Consider the following 17235-nt stretch of genomic DNA (forward strand, 5'->3'; position numbering starts at 1 on the left):
AGTGCAGCCCCTGAAAAGTGGGCTCTTGTAGATGATGAGTCTGGTGATTTAGGCAGAGAGGCTGAGGAGAGAGATCCTATCAAAGCTCAGGGTCTGGGCCATGTGGGCCTGAAGCGGCCCCAGCATCAGGAAGAGAGAAGACATATGGGTAAGATTGAAAAGGAAAAAGACAGAACTGATGATTCGCTGTTTATGAAGCAGGCCCCTGACTGTCAGAGAAGGGAAGTAGGGCCTGGTCTGAAGAGGAAGTCGGTGAGGGTGGTGTGGGGACAGGAAGTTGGGGTGACAGGAAATCACAAGGAGATGGGCCTGGAGCTCCAGAGAGATGGAGTGGGCTGGAGAAGACAGTCTGGGTAAGAGAGGCAAGAAGGGGTAAGCAGGACAAGGAAGTGGGGCTCAGGATGAGGGGGTGCCCCAAAGCCATGGGAGCCCCCCTCCGACAGCCCCTTCCTGGGCTAAGAGGGACAGAGGGGACCTTTGCAGCAAGGGTTGTGCTGAGGTTACAGTTCTGGGAGTGCCTGCCTGCCTATTTATGACCATCGCCCCTTCCCACACACCTGAAATCAGGGCTCAGCACAGGGACAACCCCAAGGCAGAGGGCATGTGGTCACCCTGTGGTTTCTCCTGTTGTGCTCCCCAGCCTGGCCCCAGCATTAGGCAATCTCCCTGAGTGGGACAGATCAGGGATCCCTGTCCCCTAGGAGGTGGGGCTGAGGTGGAGCTGGGGCCAGGGGTAGTGGGTGCCCCAACATCACAGCCAGCCCTGGGACAGACTGTGCCCGTCAGGTCTGAGTTCAGGGGCCTTCGGGGAGATAGCCAGCTAGGCGGCACGGCCTAGACTTCTGGGACCACGTGCCCTGGGCAGAGTAGGGCAAACAGGCCGAGGGGGCGAAGTGGACAAAGGACAGAGCAGCTGTCCTGGAGCTGGAACAGGTGGGGGACTGCAAACAAGAAGGTGCAGAAGAGCCAGCTGCATCCAGGAGACACGGCAGATCGTCCCCACTGTTCCAGCAGAGGGCACTCTGGCCATGCCAGGGACACCACAGGGTCACAGCAGAGGCCAGGACCTGGCGAGAAGGGCAGAGAGACCAGGAGCCCATCCTGGAGCTTTCAAGTCATTAAAATATTTTTAAAGAATCCCGGGCCCTGGGCTTGGGGTGTTAAGATGCTGCAACTGGGGAGTGACTTCACTGGACAGTGCTCCACTGCTTCACTCGGCCAGTGAGTCAGTCCCTGGACGGCACCTAGAACCATGTTCCGTACATGCTGGTCCTTATTATTACTACTATTAGTATTTTTTCAAGATTTTATCTTTCCTTTTTCTCCCCAAAGCCCCCTGGTACATAGTTGTATATTTTTAGTTGTGGGTCCTTCTAGTTGTGGAATGTGGGGCGCTGCCTCAGCATGGCTTGATGAGCGGTGCCATGTCTGCACCCAGGATCCGAACCAGAGAAACCCTGGGCTGCTGAAGCACAGCATGCGAACTTAACCACTCGGCCACGGGGCCGGCCCCTGGTCCTTATTATTACAGCTATTATCATCCTGTGCTATGCACTGTGCTAAGTGCTGGGAAAGCGTTATCAATGGGGCAAGAAAGCTCCTAAGGCTCAGGGAGCTTAGTAGGGGGGACACACAACACTCAGTAGGATTAATACCTCAACTTGGGAGGTCTGTGAGGCCTTCCTGGAGGAAGGGTCTTCTAAGCTGATACCTGAAGGCCAACCAGGGGCTAACTAAGTAAAGACAAGAATCACCAGGACAGGGGCCAGCCACAAGGCCTAGTGGTTAAGTTCAGCGCACTCCCCTTCAGCAGCCTGGGTTTGCGGGTTCAGGTTCCGGGTGTGGACCTAGCAACCCACATATAAAGTGGAGGAAGGGGCTGGCCCTGTGGCCGAGTGGTTAAGTTTGCACTCTCTGCTTCAGCGGCCCAGGGTTTCACAAGTTTGGATCCTGGGCACTGACATGGCACCACTCATCAGGCCACGCTGAGGTAGTTTCCCACATAACAGAACTAGAAGGACCTGCAACCAGAATATACAACTATGTACTGGGGGGCTCTCGGGAGAAGAAGAAGAAGAAAAAAAGAAAAGATTGGCACAGATGTTAGCTCAGGGCTACTCTTCCTCAGCCAAAAAAAAAAAAGAATCACCAGGACAGGGTGTTCCAGGGAAAGGGAACAGCCATGCATGTGCCAAGGTCTCAGGGGTTCAGCCAACCAGCAACTGAATGCGGTGGTGGTGGAGGTTATCATTATTGACGTATAGCAATTGTGCTATTAACTACTAGTTAATTACTATTAATTCCTGCAGATTTATGATTTTGAGCAGGTGCCTCAATTCCCTTATTTGTAGGGTGACAGCCCTTCCAACCCGGGGTCCCTGGTCACCCCCCCTCTTTGACAGCTGTCATAGGCCCCTAACAGAACTGGGCCTTGTGACTAGGCTGTGAGCTCAGACTTGCACTTACGGAACACAGTCACACAGGAAGGCTGGGGAAGGCTGTGGGGACGGCCTGTGGGAGCCACAGACGCTGGCTCTGAGTGCTGCAGCCACAGTAGCCATGCCCCAGCAGGGTGGGAGCCTCATTCTGGAGAGGTATCCAGAGTCCAGGATGGTGGAGGGGGTGTCCCCACAGCTCTATCAAATTCATCTTGATGAAGTAGAGGTCGAAGGTTAGGGTGGGGCTCCCCAGAGGGCACTGGAGTCCTGGGAAACCTCCTTGGTTGATTTTTTCTGAGAGTTAGAGCCTGCAGGAAGGCCCTGCTATTGAGTTCCTGGGTCCTGCCAGAGTCCCAAGGGATGGGGTGGAGGGCTGCATGCAGCGTGTTATGAGTACCTGGGGCAAGTACTGCCACTCATAGTACTGGGCCAGGCTGAAATACGGGGTACTGAGATGGTGCAGACCCCTGAATGTGATCCCCTCTGTCCTCCATACAGGACCTCCCAAGGTCTGGGACCATCCCAATAGGACCACGGGATAAACTTAATAGATCCCATCCCCTCCTCCCAATGGTTGTATCCCAAGAACCAGAGGCCAAACTGAATATCCCTGCATGTCAGAGCTAACCCAGCACTGGGACTGTCGGCAGGAAAATGAACCAGAGGCACGGCGATGGCTTATGTCTAAGATGTGCCTTACAACTGGACACAAGTATCTCCTACATAATTCCCCCAAAAGTTAAGCTATCCTAGTGGGTGGGAAGTGGTATCTCATTGTGGGTTGGATTTGCAATTCCATCCTACAGTGAATAATGATGTTATGGGTCTTGTCTTTTAGCACCCTTTTTTTTTTTTTTTGAGGAAGATTAGCCCTGAGATAACATCTGCCACCAATCCTCCTCTTTTTGCTGAGGAAGACTGGCCCTGAGCTAACATTCATGCCCATCTTCCTCTACTTTATATATAGGACGCCTACCACAGCATGGCTTGCTAAGCGGTCCCCATGCGGGATCCGAACCTGCGAACCCCGGGCCGCTGAAGCAGAACGTGTGAATTTAACAGCTGCACCACCGGGCTGGCCCTTATCACACTTTTAAAGCACACTTTTTTATGTGCTTGTTGGCCATTTGGAGAAAGATCTGCTCAGATCCTTTGATCTGGGCACGCTTTCTCCCTCCCACTTCTGGGGCTCTAGAACCCGGAGCGGGAAAATCGACAGGCAGGAAATTGAGCTGGTGGGCTATGCAAATTACATGCTAACGGCATGCAAATAAACCCTCAGAGCCGAGGCTCCCCCCTCCTACCCCGGGCTGCTGGACGGCCCAGGCCATCAGAGGAGAGGGCCAAGCTGAGAGGAGAGGTGCTCGCCCTGGCCCCGCCCCGCCGCGCCGCGCCCTCCCACCTCCGGGCGAGGCCTCCTTTCTCCACTTCCCGGCGATTCCGAGGTGGTCCCGCCCACCGGCGCCTGCGGCCCGCCCCTCCCCGGGCGCTGCTTTCCGTGTGGTCCCCGCCGCCGCCCGGCCCGGCGTCCTGCAGCCTCCACCGCGGGCGGCCCGGGCTGCAGGAAGCCGCGCTCTGCGGGAGTGGAGCCGTCCCTCCGCCGGGCCTGTGCGACCCGGTGAGCTTGCTGCCCGGGCCCCCTACTGCCCCCAAGGCGTTCTCCCGCCGGGATCCCCGTCGGCGCCGTCGTAGCCCGCCCCGCCCTGGGCCTCCCGGGCCCCTTACCGCCGGTGGGGGGTGAGGATCCAGAAGTCTTCCTGTCCATTCCTGGGTTGCCCCGGCCTGGGATGACTGGGGTCCCCCACGCCTGAGGAGGGGCTCTCCAGAGCGACTCCTTGCCCTCCACTGCCTGTGGGATTGGGGAGGCACGGGCACCACCCAACCTGAAATCTACACGCCGACGCCGGGCGCTGACAGCGCGTCCCAGGAGCCCCACCCGAAGAAGATCCGTCCTGGGGAAGGCGGGAAAGCCGAGTAGAAACCAGATCCAGGACGGCAGGCATGGGGCCAGGCTGAGAAGAGGTCGTGAAGTCCCTGTTACCAATCCCATCCCCTTTCCAGGCTGTGGTGAACCGGCCCCCAGCGGGGAATGTGGGGGCCACATCTGGGGGCAGCGAAGGGCGAGTGGTGACTTGCCTCAGCTCGCTCACCTCTGGAACTCCTTCCTTCCTGCTGGAGCCCCTGCTAGTTGAGGGCTTGTCAGCCCAAGCACAGGCTGGCTCTTGCTGCTCTCCTGCCCAGTGGGAGCCCTACTGCTGCCCCCAGTGTCCTGGGCTCCAAGCCTGGGATCTTGGCTGATGTGAGGCCTGGGGGGGAGAGAGGGTCTCCAGAGCTTGCCTGAGGCTGCTCATTCTTTCCCTGCTCTGGGGCTGGTGGTTCCTCCTTTTTCTCTCACCAGTTCTGCCAGCATGGGAGAGGAAGCAGCTCCTCCACCCTTTTGACACCTACCTCCTGACCCCAAACCCCTGCTCACCGCTTTGACCGTGCCTGCAAGCTCAGAGGGACAGAGAAAGGATTCTGAGGGCCTGGGGAGGGCTCTGTCATCATATGGGAAGCCCTAAAAACAGAGTAGGGGCTGTGTGGAAGGGAGAAGGACAAGAAATGTCATCTCAACTTGTGCCCTGCCCACAAACCCAGCTTCATACCCCCCAGGCTCGGAGACGGCCTCGCTCTGGGCTGGGGGGGTCCCTGAGAGCTGAGGTCGGCAGCTCCCGTGGAAAGCTGCTCACCTCCAGTCCCCAGAAGTGAGTGAAGCGTCTCTAGCTGAATGTCCCTCCATGTGCCAGGCAGTGATCGTGACTCATGGTTCCCAGTATAAAGGAAAGACCACTTCCCTGCCTGGGCGGAGGTGGAACCAGAGCCCCCAGCCCCATCTCTTTCTGCCCTGCTTGAGTCTCTGGAATGGACCTGCCTGCCAGGAAGCCTTGTCGCCTTTGGTCCTGGGCTTGCCTGCCCCCTGGAGAACACAGGTGGGTTCCATTAATTTTGTGCTCTGCTGGAGGCTGGGTGGGATGTGTGAACAGGTCCCTGCTCATAGCGTAGAAGAAGGGAGGAGGGGTGGGGGCGACAATGACAAGCAAGAGAGTGATCCACTCCAATGTGATGTGAAAACTACTATTAAGGAGAGAAACACAGGAAGGGGGCCTAGCCCAGCCTGGGGTGGGGGTCAGTGTCGCTTCCTAGGAGTGCTGCCAGGGCTGAATCCTGAAGGACCAACTGGACTTCTCTCTGGCTAAGGATTTCGGAACCTCAGCAGCCAAGTTCCTGAGGCGGGACCAGCTTGCTTGGGGAGGGGTGGAGGACTAACTGGACAGAAAAGCTATGGGTGTGACCTAGGAGTTGCTGGGGGTTTGGGTGGAGACAGACCCTCCTGGAAGGCAGAGTCCACAGGGGAGCTCCCAGTGGGAGGCCAGGAGTTCTCAGACTCAGGAGGCAGGGCTCCTAGCGTGCAAAGAGAGAGTAAAGGTGCTTAGGGTTTCCTGGGCTCTGATTGTCCTACGAGGCCTGGAGGGAGGAGAAGTTGTGAAGAGCCAGCCCCACTGGAAAGTTCGGAGAGAAGGTGGGTACAGAGTGAAAGTCAGAATCCTGGACAAATTCCCCAAAGGGCTGCCCAGGGAAGTGGCTGCTGAGAAGGGCACTAAAGAGACCTCTCCATGGAGAGGCAGGGCAAGGATCAAGAGATCCAGGGAGAGTGGGGACGGGGGGAGCCGCGCTGGGGTCCAGCCTCCAGGCCCCACCAAGTGTCTCCTCTCTGATCTCCCCTCCTCCCTGCCACCTCTGCATCAGTGACAGCTGGGTCAGTGACAGCGTACTGCTCTGAAGGGAAACAGTCAGGGTCCTGGGGCTTAGGAGTGCCAGCGGTTGGGGGGCAGAGAAGGGAAGGGCAGGAGGAAATGAGGGGGTTGGAGGAAGGCTGGTGGCCCTTCTGGGAGGAAGAGGGGAAAGTGGCAGGTCGAGGAAGGCTGAGGGGCCAGGATGTGTTGGGGAGCAGGGGAGAGCAGTGGAGGCTTGACATTCAGGTCAGCACAGAGAGGATCAGGTGGCACCGGTGGCCTTTCCGTTTGCTGAGGGAACAGAAATCCTGGCAGAGGTGAGAGCCAGTTTGCTGGAGGAGCCTGCTTCTGAGGTTTGCTCCAAGCCTGGAGCTGGGCCAAGAGGATGGGGCTGGCGCATCTCTGGGGCCAGTGTCACATGCAGGAGCCAGGAGGGCAGAACGTGCACAGTGTGCAATGGGGCTCAAGGTCACGCATACACACACACACCCCCTAAAGCTGAGAAGATTGGGACACTAACCTTGGCAGGGCTCCTGGGCTTCCTCTGGGCGGGAGAAGGCTTTGTGCCCAGAGAAGGGATTGGAGCCTGTGAAGCAGGCGGTTCAGGGTGGATCCAGCTCAGGGGCTGTTTTAAAGCTCCTGGGCCTGGGGCGAAGGTGTGGGGTGCTGGGCTTGGCGGGAAGAGAGGGTTTCATATTTCTGATAGTTTCTACGGATCTTCCCAGGACCTGGGGCTAAAAGGAAGGAGGCTGTGGGAACAGTAGCTTGTGGGATCCGATCTGTAGGCTTTACTGGGGCGAAGGCTGCTCCTGCTGCCTGCTGCAGCCTGAAGGCCTGAGTGTGGGTGAGGCCTGAGGGCGGTGGGGGACGAGGAGCAGGAGGAGAGCCAGGATGGAGGGAACTGGAAAAGGGCTCTGCACTTGGGGAGCGGGCTTTGGGGCTTCGAGGCCTGGTTATGGCAGCTTCTCTGATGAGGGGGAGGAGCCCGGGTGGTGGTGAGGAACTGAGATAGGACTGAGCCAAAGATGGGAAGGGTGTGTGTGTGTCTACACAGCGTGTGACGCTGTGTGTTTGTGTCTGTATGTCTGTGTACATTTGTTTGTATGTCTCGGCTTGCCTGTGTGTGTCTATGTATCTGTATGTGTGTCTCTGTATATGTCTGTGCATGTCTGTCTGTGTGACTATGTGTGTGTGTGCCAATGTAAGTATGGTTCTCTGTGTCTGTGTGTGTCTATGCTTGTCTGTGTGTATCTTGGTATACATCCATGTGTGACTGTATGTATCTGTGTGTGAGTGAGGTATATGTGTGTGGTGGGATGCTCAGAGAAACCCTTGCAGGTGGTAGACCATTATTCAGCATGATTATGGAACTTGACTCTTGGCCATGAGCTCCTTGAGAAAGGAGCACTGTGGGGCGATTTCAGAGGGCTTCGGATGAGCTCTGAGCCTTCTCCTTGAGAGCTGCTTGTTGGGTGCTCTTGTGAAGCTGTTCTGTGTACACTCCTTGGCTGCACCCAGCAGTGGCTTGCTCCCTTCAGCCTTCACAACAGCACTGAGGGTGAACCTTGCTGTTACCGTGGCATTGCGAAAGTCTGTTTGTGTGCAGGAAGCCTGGTTAAGAATGTTTGAAAACTTCTCCTTCTGTGCCTCTGGGGGCATTGGACTACACTGGCTCTAAAGGTTTCTACAAGCAATTATCGAGGGCTGTCTGTGTGTGGGGGCTCAAGGCTGGGCCAGGAAGTCCTGCTTGCTGACAATCAACTGATGTAATGACTAGAAAGAATTCCACCCCCTGCCTGTTCCACTGATCACTCACCTGCCTGCCCTCCTGACACGCTGGCTCTGGGAAGTGGGTGAAAGGAGATGCCAAGGCCAACTCATGGGCCCTCTGGCCACCTCCCATGGGGTGGAGCCCATCTGTGATACGTGGTGCTGGGGCAAGAGGAAGGGACAGTTTCAGCTGCCCTGGGAAGGTGGCAAGTGGCCCGGGCAAAGGCTAGCAGCTCCATTCTGTCCCCTCCCAGGTGGCCCAGGCAGTGGTAGCAGTGGCCGTGAGGCCGTGGCAGCAGCATTCGTTGCAGAGGATGCCCCAGGCCCTGGAGCGCCCAGAGGGCTGCTGGGCCTGGGTGGTACTGCTGGCTTGCCTGGTGACCCACGGCCTCACCCTGGGCTTCCCTACATGCATCGGCATCTTCTTCACCGACCTGCAGCATGAGTTCCAGGCCAGCAACAGTGAGACCTCCTGGTTCCCCTCCATCCAGATAGCCGTGCTCCACGCTGGGGGTGAGCAGCTTGGAGTTGCCGAGGGAGGGATGAGAAAGAGCCTGGGGTGGGGGAGGAAGCCTCAACCTCCCTGGCCTCCTGGATCTCTCTCTCTTGAGGCCACAGGTATTGCCTAGTGGGGTGAATTCCTAAGATTTCACCTGATTTCAGCAAGGCCACCCCTCCCACCCACCCTCCTCCCCCTTCTGGAATCTCACTGGGCTGGGCTGGGCTGGGGAGAGAGAGAGGGTGGAGAGGTGCCTAAGATGCCAACCCAGTCCTCTTGTGGGGTGGCTGCTGGAGGATCAATCCAGCACAGCACAGATTGGAGGAGGAGCGGCTTGGGGTCCAGCTGGGTGATCTCTGAACCTGAGCTTCTTCCTCTGCAGTATGGGGGTAGCTCCCAGCATCCTGCCCACCTCCCACATGGGATCGTAGGAAAGATCACATGAGGCCCTGGCAAGTGCTGAGAGCTGGGGAAATGTAAGCAGCTGTGAATTATTAGTATTTTGGAGACCCTCTTCAGGGGCTTCAGGACAGGAAAGGGGGCTCAAGGAACACATTAGGAGCAAGGTGGGGGCAGGGCGAGTGCCCCATCTCTCACCAGGAAGCAGAGAGGAGGGTTGCCAGGGTTGGGGAGATGGGGGGAAGACAGCCCCCCCATTTGCTGGTTAGCTCCTCCAGGAATGTGACACCTCACCCTGACCCCAGCAAAGGGGGAAGGCCTGGGGCTACAGCCTTGGCCTCTGGGGCCTGCCTTGCTCCTGGGAGGTCTCTAGGGAGACTCCACAGACAGCCACCTCAAGGGAGGGGCCTGGCCAGCTGGGGCCAGATCTCACGGCCCATAGGGCTCTTGCCATGCATGTGTTTGCTCACACCCTGACCTCATCTCCTTGCCTACCTCCTGCCACTCCCTCCATCTGGCACCAGCAGCTTGCTTGTTATTCCAGGTCCTTCCTTTGAATTGGGAAGGAGGTCAGACTGGAATAGATGCCACCCTTGCTGGGATGACTCCTGAACCTGCTGCCCAGAGTATGGACTCAGGGCTAGGGGACCGGCCAGGCCTGGCCCAGACCGCATGACAATTTTGCTTGCAAGGTTGGGGCAGAAGTGGGAGTCTCAAATGATTGCTTCCACACAGCCAAAATGGGGTCTGGGCCAGGCGCTGGGAACCCGGCATGCAGTGGGGACCCCCACTCACCAGCCAGCTTTAGACTTACCACTCCCTAGCAGACATGCCAGCATCTCAGTTGGCCTAGGACTCCTGTCTGTCTGTCTCTCTCGTACACACAACTTTAGCCTATGCTTATTCAGAGTATGTAGAAATTTTAAACTTGAAAGTACCCTTGATCCTAAATACCCTGCCCCCACACATTTTAGAGAGGAGGAAAGCAAGCAAGCACAAAGTACAAGGCTGCCCAGGTTACAGAGTAAGTCAGGGCAGAAGCAGCACCCCACCCCAGTACCCTCGGTTATCTCAGCTAAGCTGGCCCACGTCCCCACCTCCAACTCAATGACTCAGGGCTTTCCCCTGTACCTTAACAGTACAGGGGTTGGGAAGATGGGTGGGTCACTGGTCCTGTCCACCCTAAAACCTTGCCTCTTCCTCTAGAGCTGCCACTGCTTGATTATCTCTGAGAATGGTCTGCTCACTTTCTGTGTCACTGCCATACTCATACTGGCTCACACCCACACATCCCCTCTCCACCGCAGATGCACACATGCGCACACCCACCATGTGCACACACATTATCTGTCCTTTTGGCTGCACTCTGGGAGAGTAACTGGAGAAACTCCATCATGTATACTTGGGAGCAGAGCACTTGGCGAATGGGGCCCTGTGAGATGTCGAAGTGTAGCCGGCTAAGACTGGCTCTTTCTACTCTGGGTCTGGGTTGGTGAGAAAACAGCTCAGGGTGGGGGTGGGGTGGGGGAGAACAGGCCCTCTCCACCAGGAGCCAAACATGTAAGACTTTGGTGGTGGCTGGAGGTGTGGGGAGAGGGGAGAAGGCAAGCCACCAGATGTTCTCCAGAGCCCTCCAGAGGCCAGTGCAAGGGGTACAGAGTGGCGCAGGGGCTGGAGGTGCTCACCATGATTTAGATGCCCCAGGATTCTTACCCGCTGAGACAGACAGACCCCAGTGAGGGGCGCTCACCCAGGTTATGAGCCAGTCCTGTTTTACCCAGATGGAAGTGGCTTCAGGTCATTGCAGTGATGGGCCTCAGTCTGTACCTTCGGATCCTTGTCAGGGTCAAACTGAACATTTGCAGCATTGCACCTCACAGCTGGTCTGACCCCTCATTCTGTAGGGGAGCACACTGAGGCACAGAGAGGGATCAGCCTTGCTTGGGCCCATAGCTAGTCTGTGGCAGGGTGGGGATCAGAATCCAGGCCTGTAGGCTCCAGGGCGTGTGCCTTTTACGCCACCTGGCCAGTTCCTGCTGGAACCCCCTCCCAACCCCACTCTCCTCCTCTCTCCAGACCCCATTATTCAGCTGTCACCTGCTGGCTGGCTCCTCATCCCTGCCCCTCCCTGCCTTCCCACAGGACCGCTGTGCAGCATCCTGGTGGGATGCTTTGGCTGCAGACCGACAATGATGCTGGGGGGTATGCTGGCGTGCCTGGGTATGGTGGCCAGCTCCTTCTGTGGCACCCTTGGCCAACTCTACGTCACAGCAGGATTCATCACAGGTGACTGTCCTTCCGTTTTGAGAGTTACTGGGCACCTAAGAAGTGCCAGGCACAAGAGAACAGGGCAGGCAGAGCTCTCAATCTTCTGGGGCTGCTTACAGACACACCTGGGAAAGGGACAGTGAACAGATAAATAAGAAGCATTATTTCTGATCGTGACAAGCACGTGAGAAGACAGGAAAGCCGAGGTGGTAGTATCCTGGCTCGGGTGGAGGTGGGCAGAGGTGAAACAAGTAATGAGGCAGGGTCGGGGACATTGCTCCTCTTGACAGTGGGTTCGGGCAAGGCCTCGCAGAGAAGGTGACATTTGGGCAAAGCGCTAACAGAAGTGGGGGAGTCTGCCACTAGGCTCTCCGGGGAAGGGCATTCAGGCAGCGGGAACAGCAAGTGCAAAGGGCCAGCAGTGCTCAAGGAGCAGTGAGCACAGGGCTCAAAGGGGTGGGGTGGAGGCCAGATGAAGTTCAGTTCCTAAAAGGTTTCTAGTGAGATGGGAAGCCATTTGAGGGGTTTAGGCAGCTGGTGAGTGATGTCATCCAACCACTATTTGTAAAGCGCCTCTCCAGTTTCACTTCAGCTTTGAGAATACACTGTAGGGGGCTAGGCTAGGAGCAGAACAGGCAGGGCCGTGGTCATAACCCAGGCGTGAGGTGGTTGTAGCTTAAATCAGGTGGTATGATAGAGGTGAGAAGTGGTCAGGTTCAGGATTGCATGTGAGGTGCAGAGAAGAGTCAAGGGAGACCCAAGTTTCCAAGAGCCAAGGAGGGTGACACCAAGGTTTTTTAGCCCTGAGCCACTAACTACAATGGGGAAACAAAGGGAGGAGCAGGTTTGCAGGAAGATGGGAAGCTCAGGTTTGGACGAACCCGGTCTGGACTTCAGGGAACAGGCCCTGAGCTGGAGAATCAAGACATGGCTAGGGGCCGGCCCCGTGGCTGAGTGGTTAAGTTCGCACGCTCCACTTTGGCAGCCCGGAGTTTTGCTGGTTTGGATCCTGGGCCCAGACATGGCACTGCTCATCAGGCCACACTGAGGTGGCATCCCACATGCCACAACTAGAAGGACCCACAACTGAAATATACAACTATGTACTAGGGGGATTTGGGGAGAAAAAGTAGGAAAAAAAAAGATTGGCAACAGTTGTTAGCTCAGGTGCCAATCTTAAAAAAAAAAGAGAAAGAGAGATGGCTGGCATTCAAGTCTTGATAGGAGGTAGACAGCCCTGCTGTCTAAGAGAATGAGGGTGGATGGCTAAAGAGGCCTGAGGACTGAGCCCCAGGACACCCCAGTGTTTAGTGATCTTGGGAGGAACAAATGACAGAGAGGTAGAAGGAGAGCCAGGAGGGTGGGGTTTCTTGAGAAAGCAAGTGAAGAAAGTGTGAGGAGGAGGGAGTGATCGACTGTCAAGCTGCTGATGGATCAGACTGAGCGAGGACAGACTTCATCTTTGGATTTGACAATGTGGAGTTTAGTGACCTTGATAAGAGCAATTCTGGAGCAGGGGTGAGGGTGAACGTCTGACTGAATGGTGGGATGGGTTCAAAAGACAACAGGAGGAAAGAAATTGGGGGCAGCGGAGATAAACAATACTCCCAAGAAATTCAGTGAAAGGGGAGCAGAGAAACGGGCCGGTACCCAGAAGAGGCTGTGGGGTCAAGAGAGGGTTTGGTTTGGTTTGGTTTTAATGGGAGAAATAACAAAGAAGGAGAATGACCTAGTAAAGAGGAGAAAATGGATGATAGAAGAGAGCGGGAATTTGCTGAAGGGATGCGTGTTTGGGTACGAGATGCAGGTTGGCCTTGACTGGGAGCATGGACGGTCCATCGTCACAGAGGGGAAGGCAGGTGGTCAGTGGGAGTGAGGAGGGGGAGGTGCTGGGCTGCACAGAGGAAGAAGGCCCAGTGGTCATGTAGGAGGGCGGGAGAGTAAATAGACGAGGGAACCACAGTGGCATCACAGGCAGCCGGAAGGCCTGCCTGAGGCTGGTGGTCGTGGTATGGTTGTGAGCTTTCTCTGCAACACGTTCAGCTGTGTGGGGGCAGGCACAGGGTAGCTAGGGAGGTGGCATCCAAGCTGAGTCAGGAGAGGAAAGTCTGGGGGAAGCGTATTCTAGGCAGAGGGAACAGCAACTGCAAATGCCCCAAGGTAGGGGCAGCTTGGTGTCCAGAGGAAGAGAAGGAAGCTCATGGGGCTTGATTGTGGTGAGTGAGAGAGAGTGGCATGAGATGGCACCCAACAGGCGGCCATGGGCCAGACCATGCAGAGCCTTCCAGGGCATTGTAAATACTTTGGCTTTTTTTCTAGGTGTGCTGGGAAGTCTTTGGAAGGTGTTAAGCAGGGGAGAGACTTAACCCGATTTAGGTTTTTAAAGATCACTCAGGTGCTGTGCCAAGGGGAATGGGTATGCCCCCTGGCAGCCTGGGGAGGGCAGTTATGAGGGGCACGATGCTCTTAGGGAGGGGGCGAGGTAGGCTGATTCCATCTTAAATCCCTGGGGACCTGGCAGTGGGTCTAGGCTAGAATGGAAGGAGGGCAGACATGAGACATGACCCCATGACCCCAGTTCTGGGTGAGGGAGGAGGCCCCAGAATGCCCTCAAGCTGGTCTCCCCTCTCCCACCACAGGCCTGGGCATGTGCTTCAGCTTCCAGGCGAGCATCACCGTGCTGGGCTTCTACTTTACCCGCCGGCGGGCGCTGGCCAACGCACTGGCCTCAATGGGCGTCTCCCTGGGCATCATGCTCTGGCCACTGCTCTCCGGCTACCTCCTGGAGGACCTGGGCTGGAGGGGCACCTTCCTTATCTTCGGCGGGGTCTTTCTCCACTGCTGTGTCTGCGGGGCCATCGTGAGGCCTGTGGCCACCAGCATGGCCCCTGAGACCAAAGAAAGCTCCCTTCCACCTTCCAAGACACCTGCGCCCAGCTGCTTGGCAGCATGTGGCCGGGCCATCCAGCGCCACCTGGCCTTCGACATCTTGTGGCACAACGCGGTCTACCGCATGTATACACTGGGTGTCATGTGGATGATCGTGGGTTTCCCATTGCCACATGTCTTCCTGGTGCCATACGCCATACGGCACGGGGTGGACGAGCACAGAGCAGCCCTGCTCATCTCCATCATTGGCTTTTGCAACATCTTTCTACGGCCCATGGCTGGGCTAGCGGCGGGCCGGAGGGACTTTGCTGATCACCGCAAGTACTTGTTCAGCCTGGCAGCCCTGCTCAACGGGCTCACCAACCTGGTGTGCACAGTGTCGGCCGACTTCCGGGTGCTGGTGGGCTACTGCCTGGTGTACAGCGTGTCCATGAGTGGCATTGGTGCCCTCCTGTTCCAGGTCCTCATGGACACTGTCCCCATGGATCAGTTCTCCAGGGCCCTGGGACTCTTCACCATCCTGGAGAGCATCTCCATCCTCGTCTCCCCTCCACTGGCTGGTGAGGCCCTGGGAGGGAGGGCGGCCAGGTGTGCGCAGGTGTGGCCTGGGTGGGCAGGGTATGGGGGTAGGACAAAGGAGGACAGTCTGGACAGATGTGGGCCCTGACCAGCATCCCAGGGGTATAGACTTGGAACCTGTGATTTTCCCAAGCACCCAGGGGGCTGGCTACAGCCTCTTCCCCAGCTGGCACTCAGGGTATGGACAGTTACAAATAAGCGTCTTCCTCCCAGACTTACCTGAGTCCTTCCTCCTCCTCTTTGTACCTGTGTCGTCTTTTCAGTAAAGTGGGGATGGTAGTAGAGTCTACCTGGTAGGCTTGTTGTGAGGATCGCAAGTTACACAGTAAAGCTTAGTGGAGAGCCTGGCGCACAGTGAGTGCCGTGCAGGAGGAGGTGCAGGTGGGCCCAGGGTGTGACTGAGCAGATGTCCAGGACTCCACTGGCCCTTGCGTCCTTGGCTTCCTGCTGCCAAGGGTAAGGGTAACATGCCTTTCAGTGCTCTTCCGGCCTAAGGACTCTTCCTGCCCGGGCCAGAGCAGGTTTAGGATTTCCTCTCCTCTTTTCACTCAACAAATATCTATTGAGTGCCTACTAGGTGCCAGCTACAATTCCTAGTACTGGGGATACAGCAGAGACAAAAATAAGATCCCTGCTCCCGCAGAGAACAATGGCGGCGGGTGGCGGGTGGGGCTAGGAACCCCGAGCAGTGGCCTAACTTGCTGTCTGTCTCCCAGGGTTCTTCCTGGACATCTCTGACAACAACTTCAGCTATGTTTTCTACATGTCAAGCTTCTTCCTCATCTCATCTGCCCTCTTCATGGGTGGTAGCTTCTGTGCCCTGCAGAAGAAAGAGAGGCAGGGCAGGCAGGCAGAGGGGGAAAGAACCATCACAGAGGCTGCCCTGGAGCAGGCCCTCAACGTGGAGGGCACAGATGCTTCCGAGAAGCGGCTGTACACCGAAATCATGTATGTGACTAGCCTCTGAGCTCCAGGATCACGTGTGTGACCGGCATCTGAGCCCTGAGGTCAGTGAGTGACCACTGCCTCAGCCCAGGGATGGGATGTTCGGCTGGTTCGCCAGGAGCTGGGGTGAGGGCTTCCCAGCAAGCCTGAAACCAAAGGCCATCCGGGCTCTGCACGTCGGGACTCAGCCAGGAGCTGGGACCTTGGAGGCTGCCCTCCGAAGACTCAGGGTTTCTTCCAACTAGCAGAATCCAGGAGCGGGTCCTCCTGACTTTTTCCTTGGGTACCAGAGTACCTGGGGCCCAGAAAAGTGGGTCTGAGCCCTGCTCGAGTCTCACAGTTGGCTTGGCTCAGCTGGCTGCCCACTGCTGCTGCTACAGCTCAACACACTGGACCTTCTAGTCCAGCCCGGATGCCTCCGATATGATCTCTTTGTCCTTCTCTGGCTTCCAGACAGTTCCAAAGAACTTACCCCACGTCTGACGCCCTTCTGGCCCGCTCTTCCCAAGTGACCCAGCCCTTGCCCTTAGAACTGCCCCCAGAACAGGCTGCTGGGCCTCATGCTGACTGGAACCTTGGGAAGAAGGGCCTTGTGAGAGAAGGAGTTGTGACCTGCAGTGGGCCAAGCTAAGGTTTAGACAGATTAAATGTTGCGTGGAGTGTCTGTCCTGGCATCTGCAAAGAACTGAGGAGAGCGTTGGGTCCTAGAACCGGTGAAGTCTGTGGTTCCCTGCACACTCAGCGGGGCCTGCTGGAAGGGTCTCCCTCCCTCCTTTGCCCCACCCTGTATCTTGGCCGAGAAGATTGGTGCTAGGGTGGGGGGAAGGCAGACATTTGACTGACCATGGGAGGGGCAGGATTGAAAGGCAGGGCCCCAAGACCTCTGTGAAAATGGAGCTGCTTTTGCAACAGAAGCCCTTCCATTCTCCTCTCCTGTCCTTCTCTTCTCCCTGCTGTGTCAGAGGTGTCACCCGTGGGGTCACCCGTGGGGTAAGCAGCTGGCCGAGTCCACCCCTGCTCCCTGTCGGCCTGTGCCCGTGGCCTGGAGGTCAGAGCTCCCACACATACACTTTTCTGGTGCCCTTTCCTAAACTCATCACCTGGGGGCTGGCTGTCATCAGCCCAGTCTCATCCCAGCAGGGTACCAACCAAGGGAATAGAAAAACAGAGTTTGAATTACACACAGAAACATTTTCTGCAGCCGGTTATAAACCCTGTGAACTAATGAAGCTGGAAAACAGGCCTAGAGTAAGTTTCCCCCTCCCCCTCCAGTTTTACCAGCTCAGCAAGGGCTGTACCCGCCCAGGACCTTGTTTGTTGATTCAAGCTCAGCCAGGCTTCAATAAGAAAACCTTGTCAGGAGAATTGATTTTATTTTCATAGCCTGGCTCCAGCCTTCCTCCTCATGTCCAGCTGGGATGAGTAAGCATCCTTAGGGATAGCCTGTCTTCTCTAGGACCCAGACACGAATGCCCCCTCATGGCCAAAGAAGGTAGTGCAGAGGTGAAGCAAAGGGTTCTGTGCTGCGATAGAGACCTGAGTTCATGTTTGGCTCTGCCACAATTTGCTGTGTGACTTTGGGCAAACTGTTCACCATCTCTGGGCTTTGAAAAAGGAGGAAGTTGGCCTGGATAAGCAAAAAGTCTTCCAGTTTGGAAAGTCTGACCCCCACTGC

The 17235-nt window shown here is 56.6% G+C and overlaps 1 protein-coding gene across 4 annotated transcripts; it reads left to right on the top strand.

The window, feature by feature from the left end:
- The first annotated feature begins 259 nt into the window (after positions 1-259).
- SLC16A5 (solute carrier family 16 member 5) lies at positions 260-17202 on the top strand. 4 transcript variants are annotated; one of them, XM_014839797.3, is made up of 6 exons: positions 260-353; positions 5225-5407; positions 8236-8494; positions 11022-11165; positions 13787-14596; positions 15332-17202. In XM_014839797.3, exons 3-6 carry the CDS (start codon positions 8296-8298, stop codon positions 15580-15582), a joined length of 1404 nt encoding a protein of 467 aa, XP_014695283.2. In that variant the 5' UTR covers positions 260-353; positions 5225-5407; positions 8236-8295; the 3' UTR covers positions 15583-17202. The 4 variants fall into 4 exon arrangements, with proteins under 4 accessions (XP_014695283.2, XP_014695281.2, XP_070339698.1 ...); XM_014839795.3 differs by lacking the exon at positions 260-353 and adding an exon at positions 3565-4056; XM_070483597.1 differs by lacking the exon at positions 260-353 and adding an exon at positions 3652-4056 and having other exon boundaries at positions 13787-14624; positions 15332-16494.
- The last annotated feature ends 33 nt before the right edge of the window (positions 17203-17235 follow it).

This window comes from Equus asinus, chromosome 13, assembly GCF_041296235.1.
Source record: "Equus asinus isolate D_3611 breed Donkey chromosome 13, EquAss-T2T_v2, whole genome shotgun sequence".
NCBI lineage: Eukaryota > Metazoa > Chordata > Mammalia > Perissodactyla > Equidae > Equus > Equus asinus.

What these genes read in the sequence shown, in the direction of transcription:
- SLC16A5 (XM_014839795.3), top strand. Translation starts at nt 3,703, where the DNA reads ATGCAAATAAACCCTCAGAGCCGAGGCTCCCCCCTCCTACCCCGGGCT. An exon ending in CGCCGGGCCTGTGCGACCCG is followed by an intron (nt 4,057 to 5,224) that starts GTGAGCTTGCTG and finishes TCCATGTGCCAG; the next exon opens with GCAGTGATCGTGACTCATGG. An exon ending in CGTCTCCCCTCCACTGGCTG is followed by an intron (nt 14,597 to 15,331) that starts GTGAGGCCCTGG and finishes TCTGTCTCCCAG; the next exon opens with GGTTCTTCCTGGACATCTCT.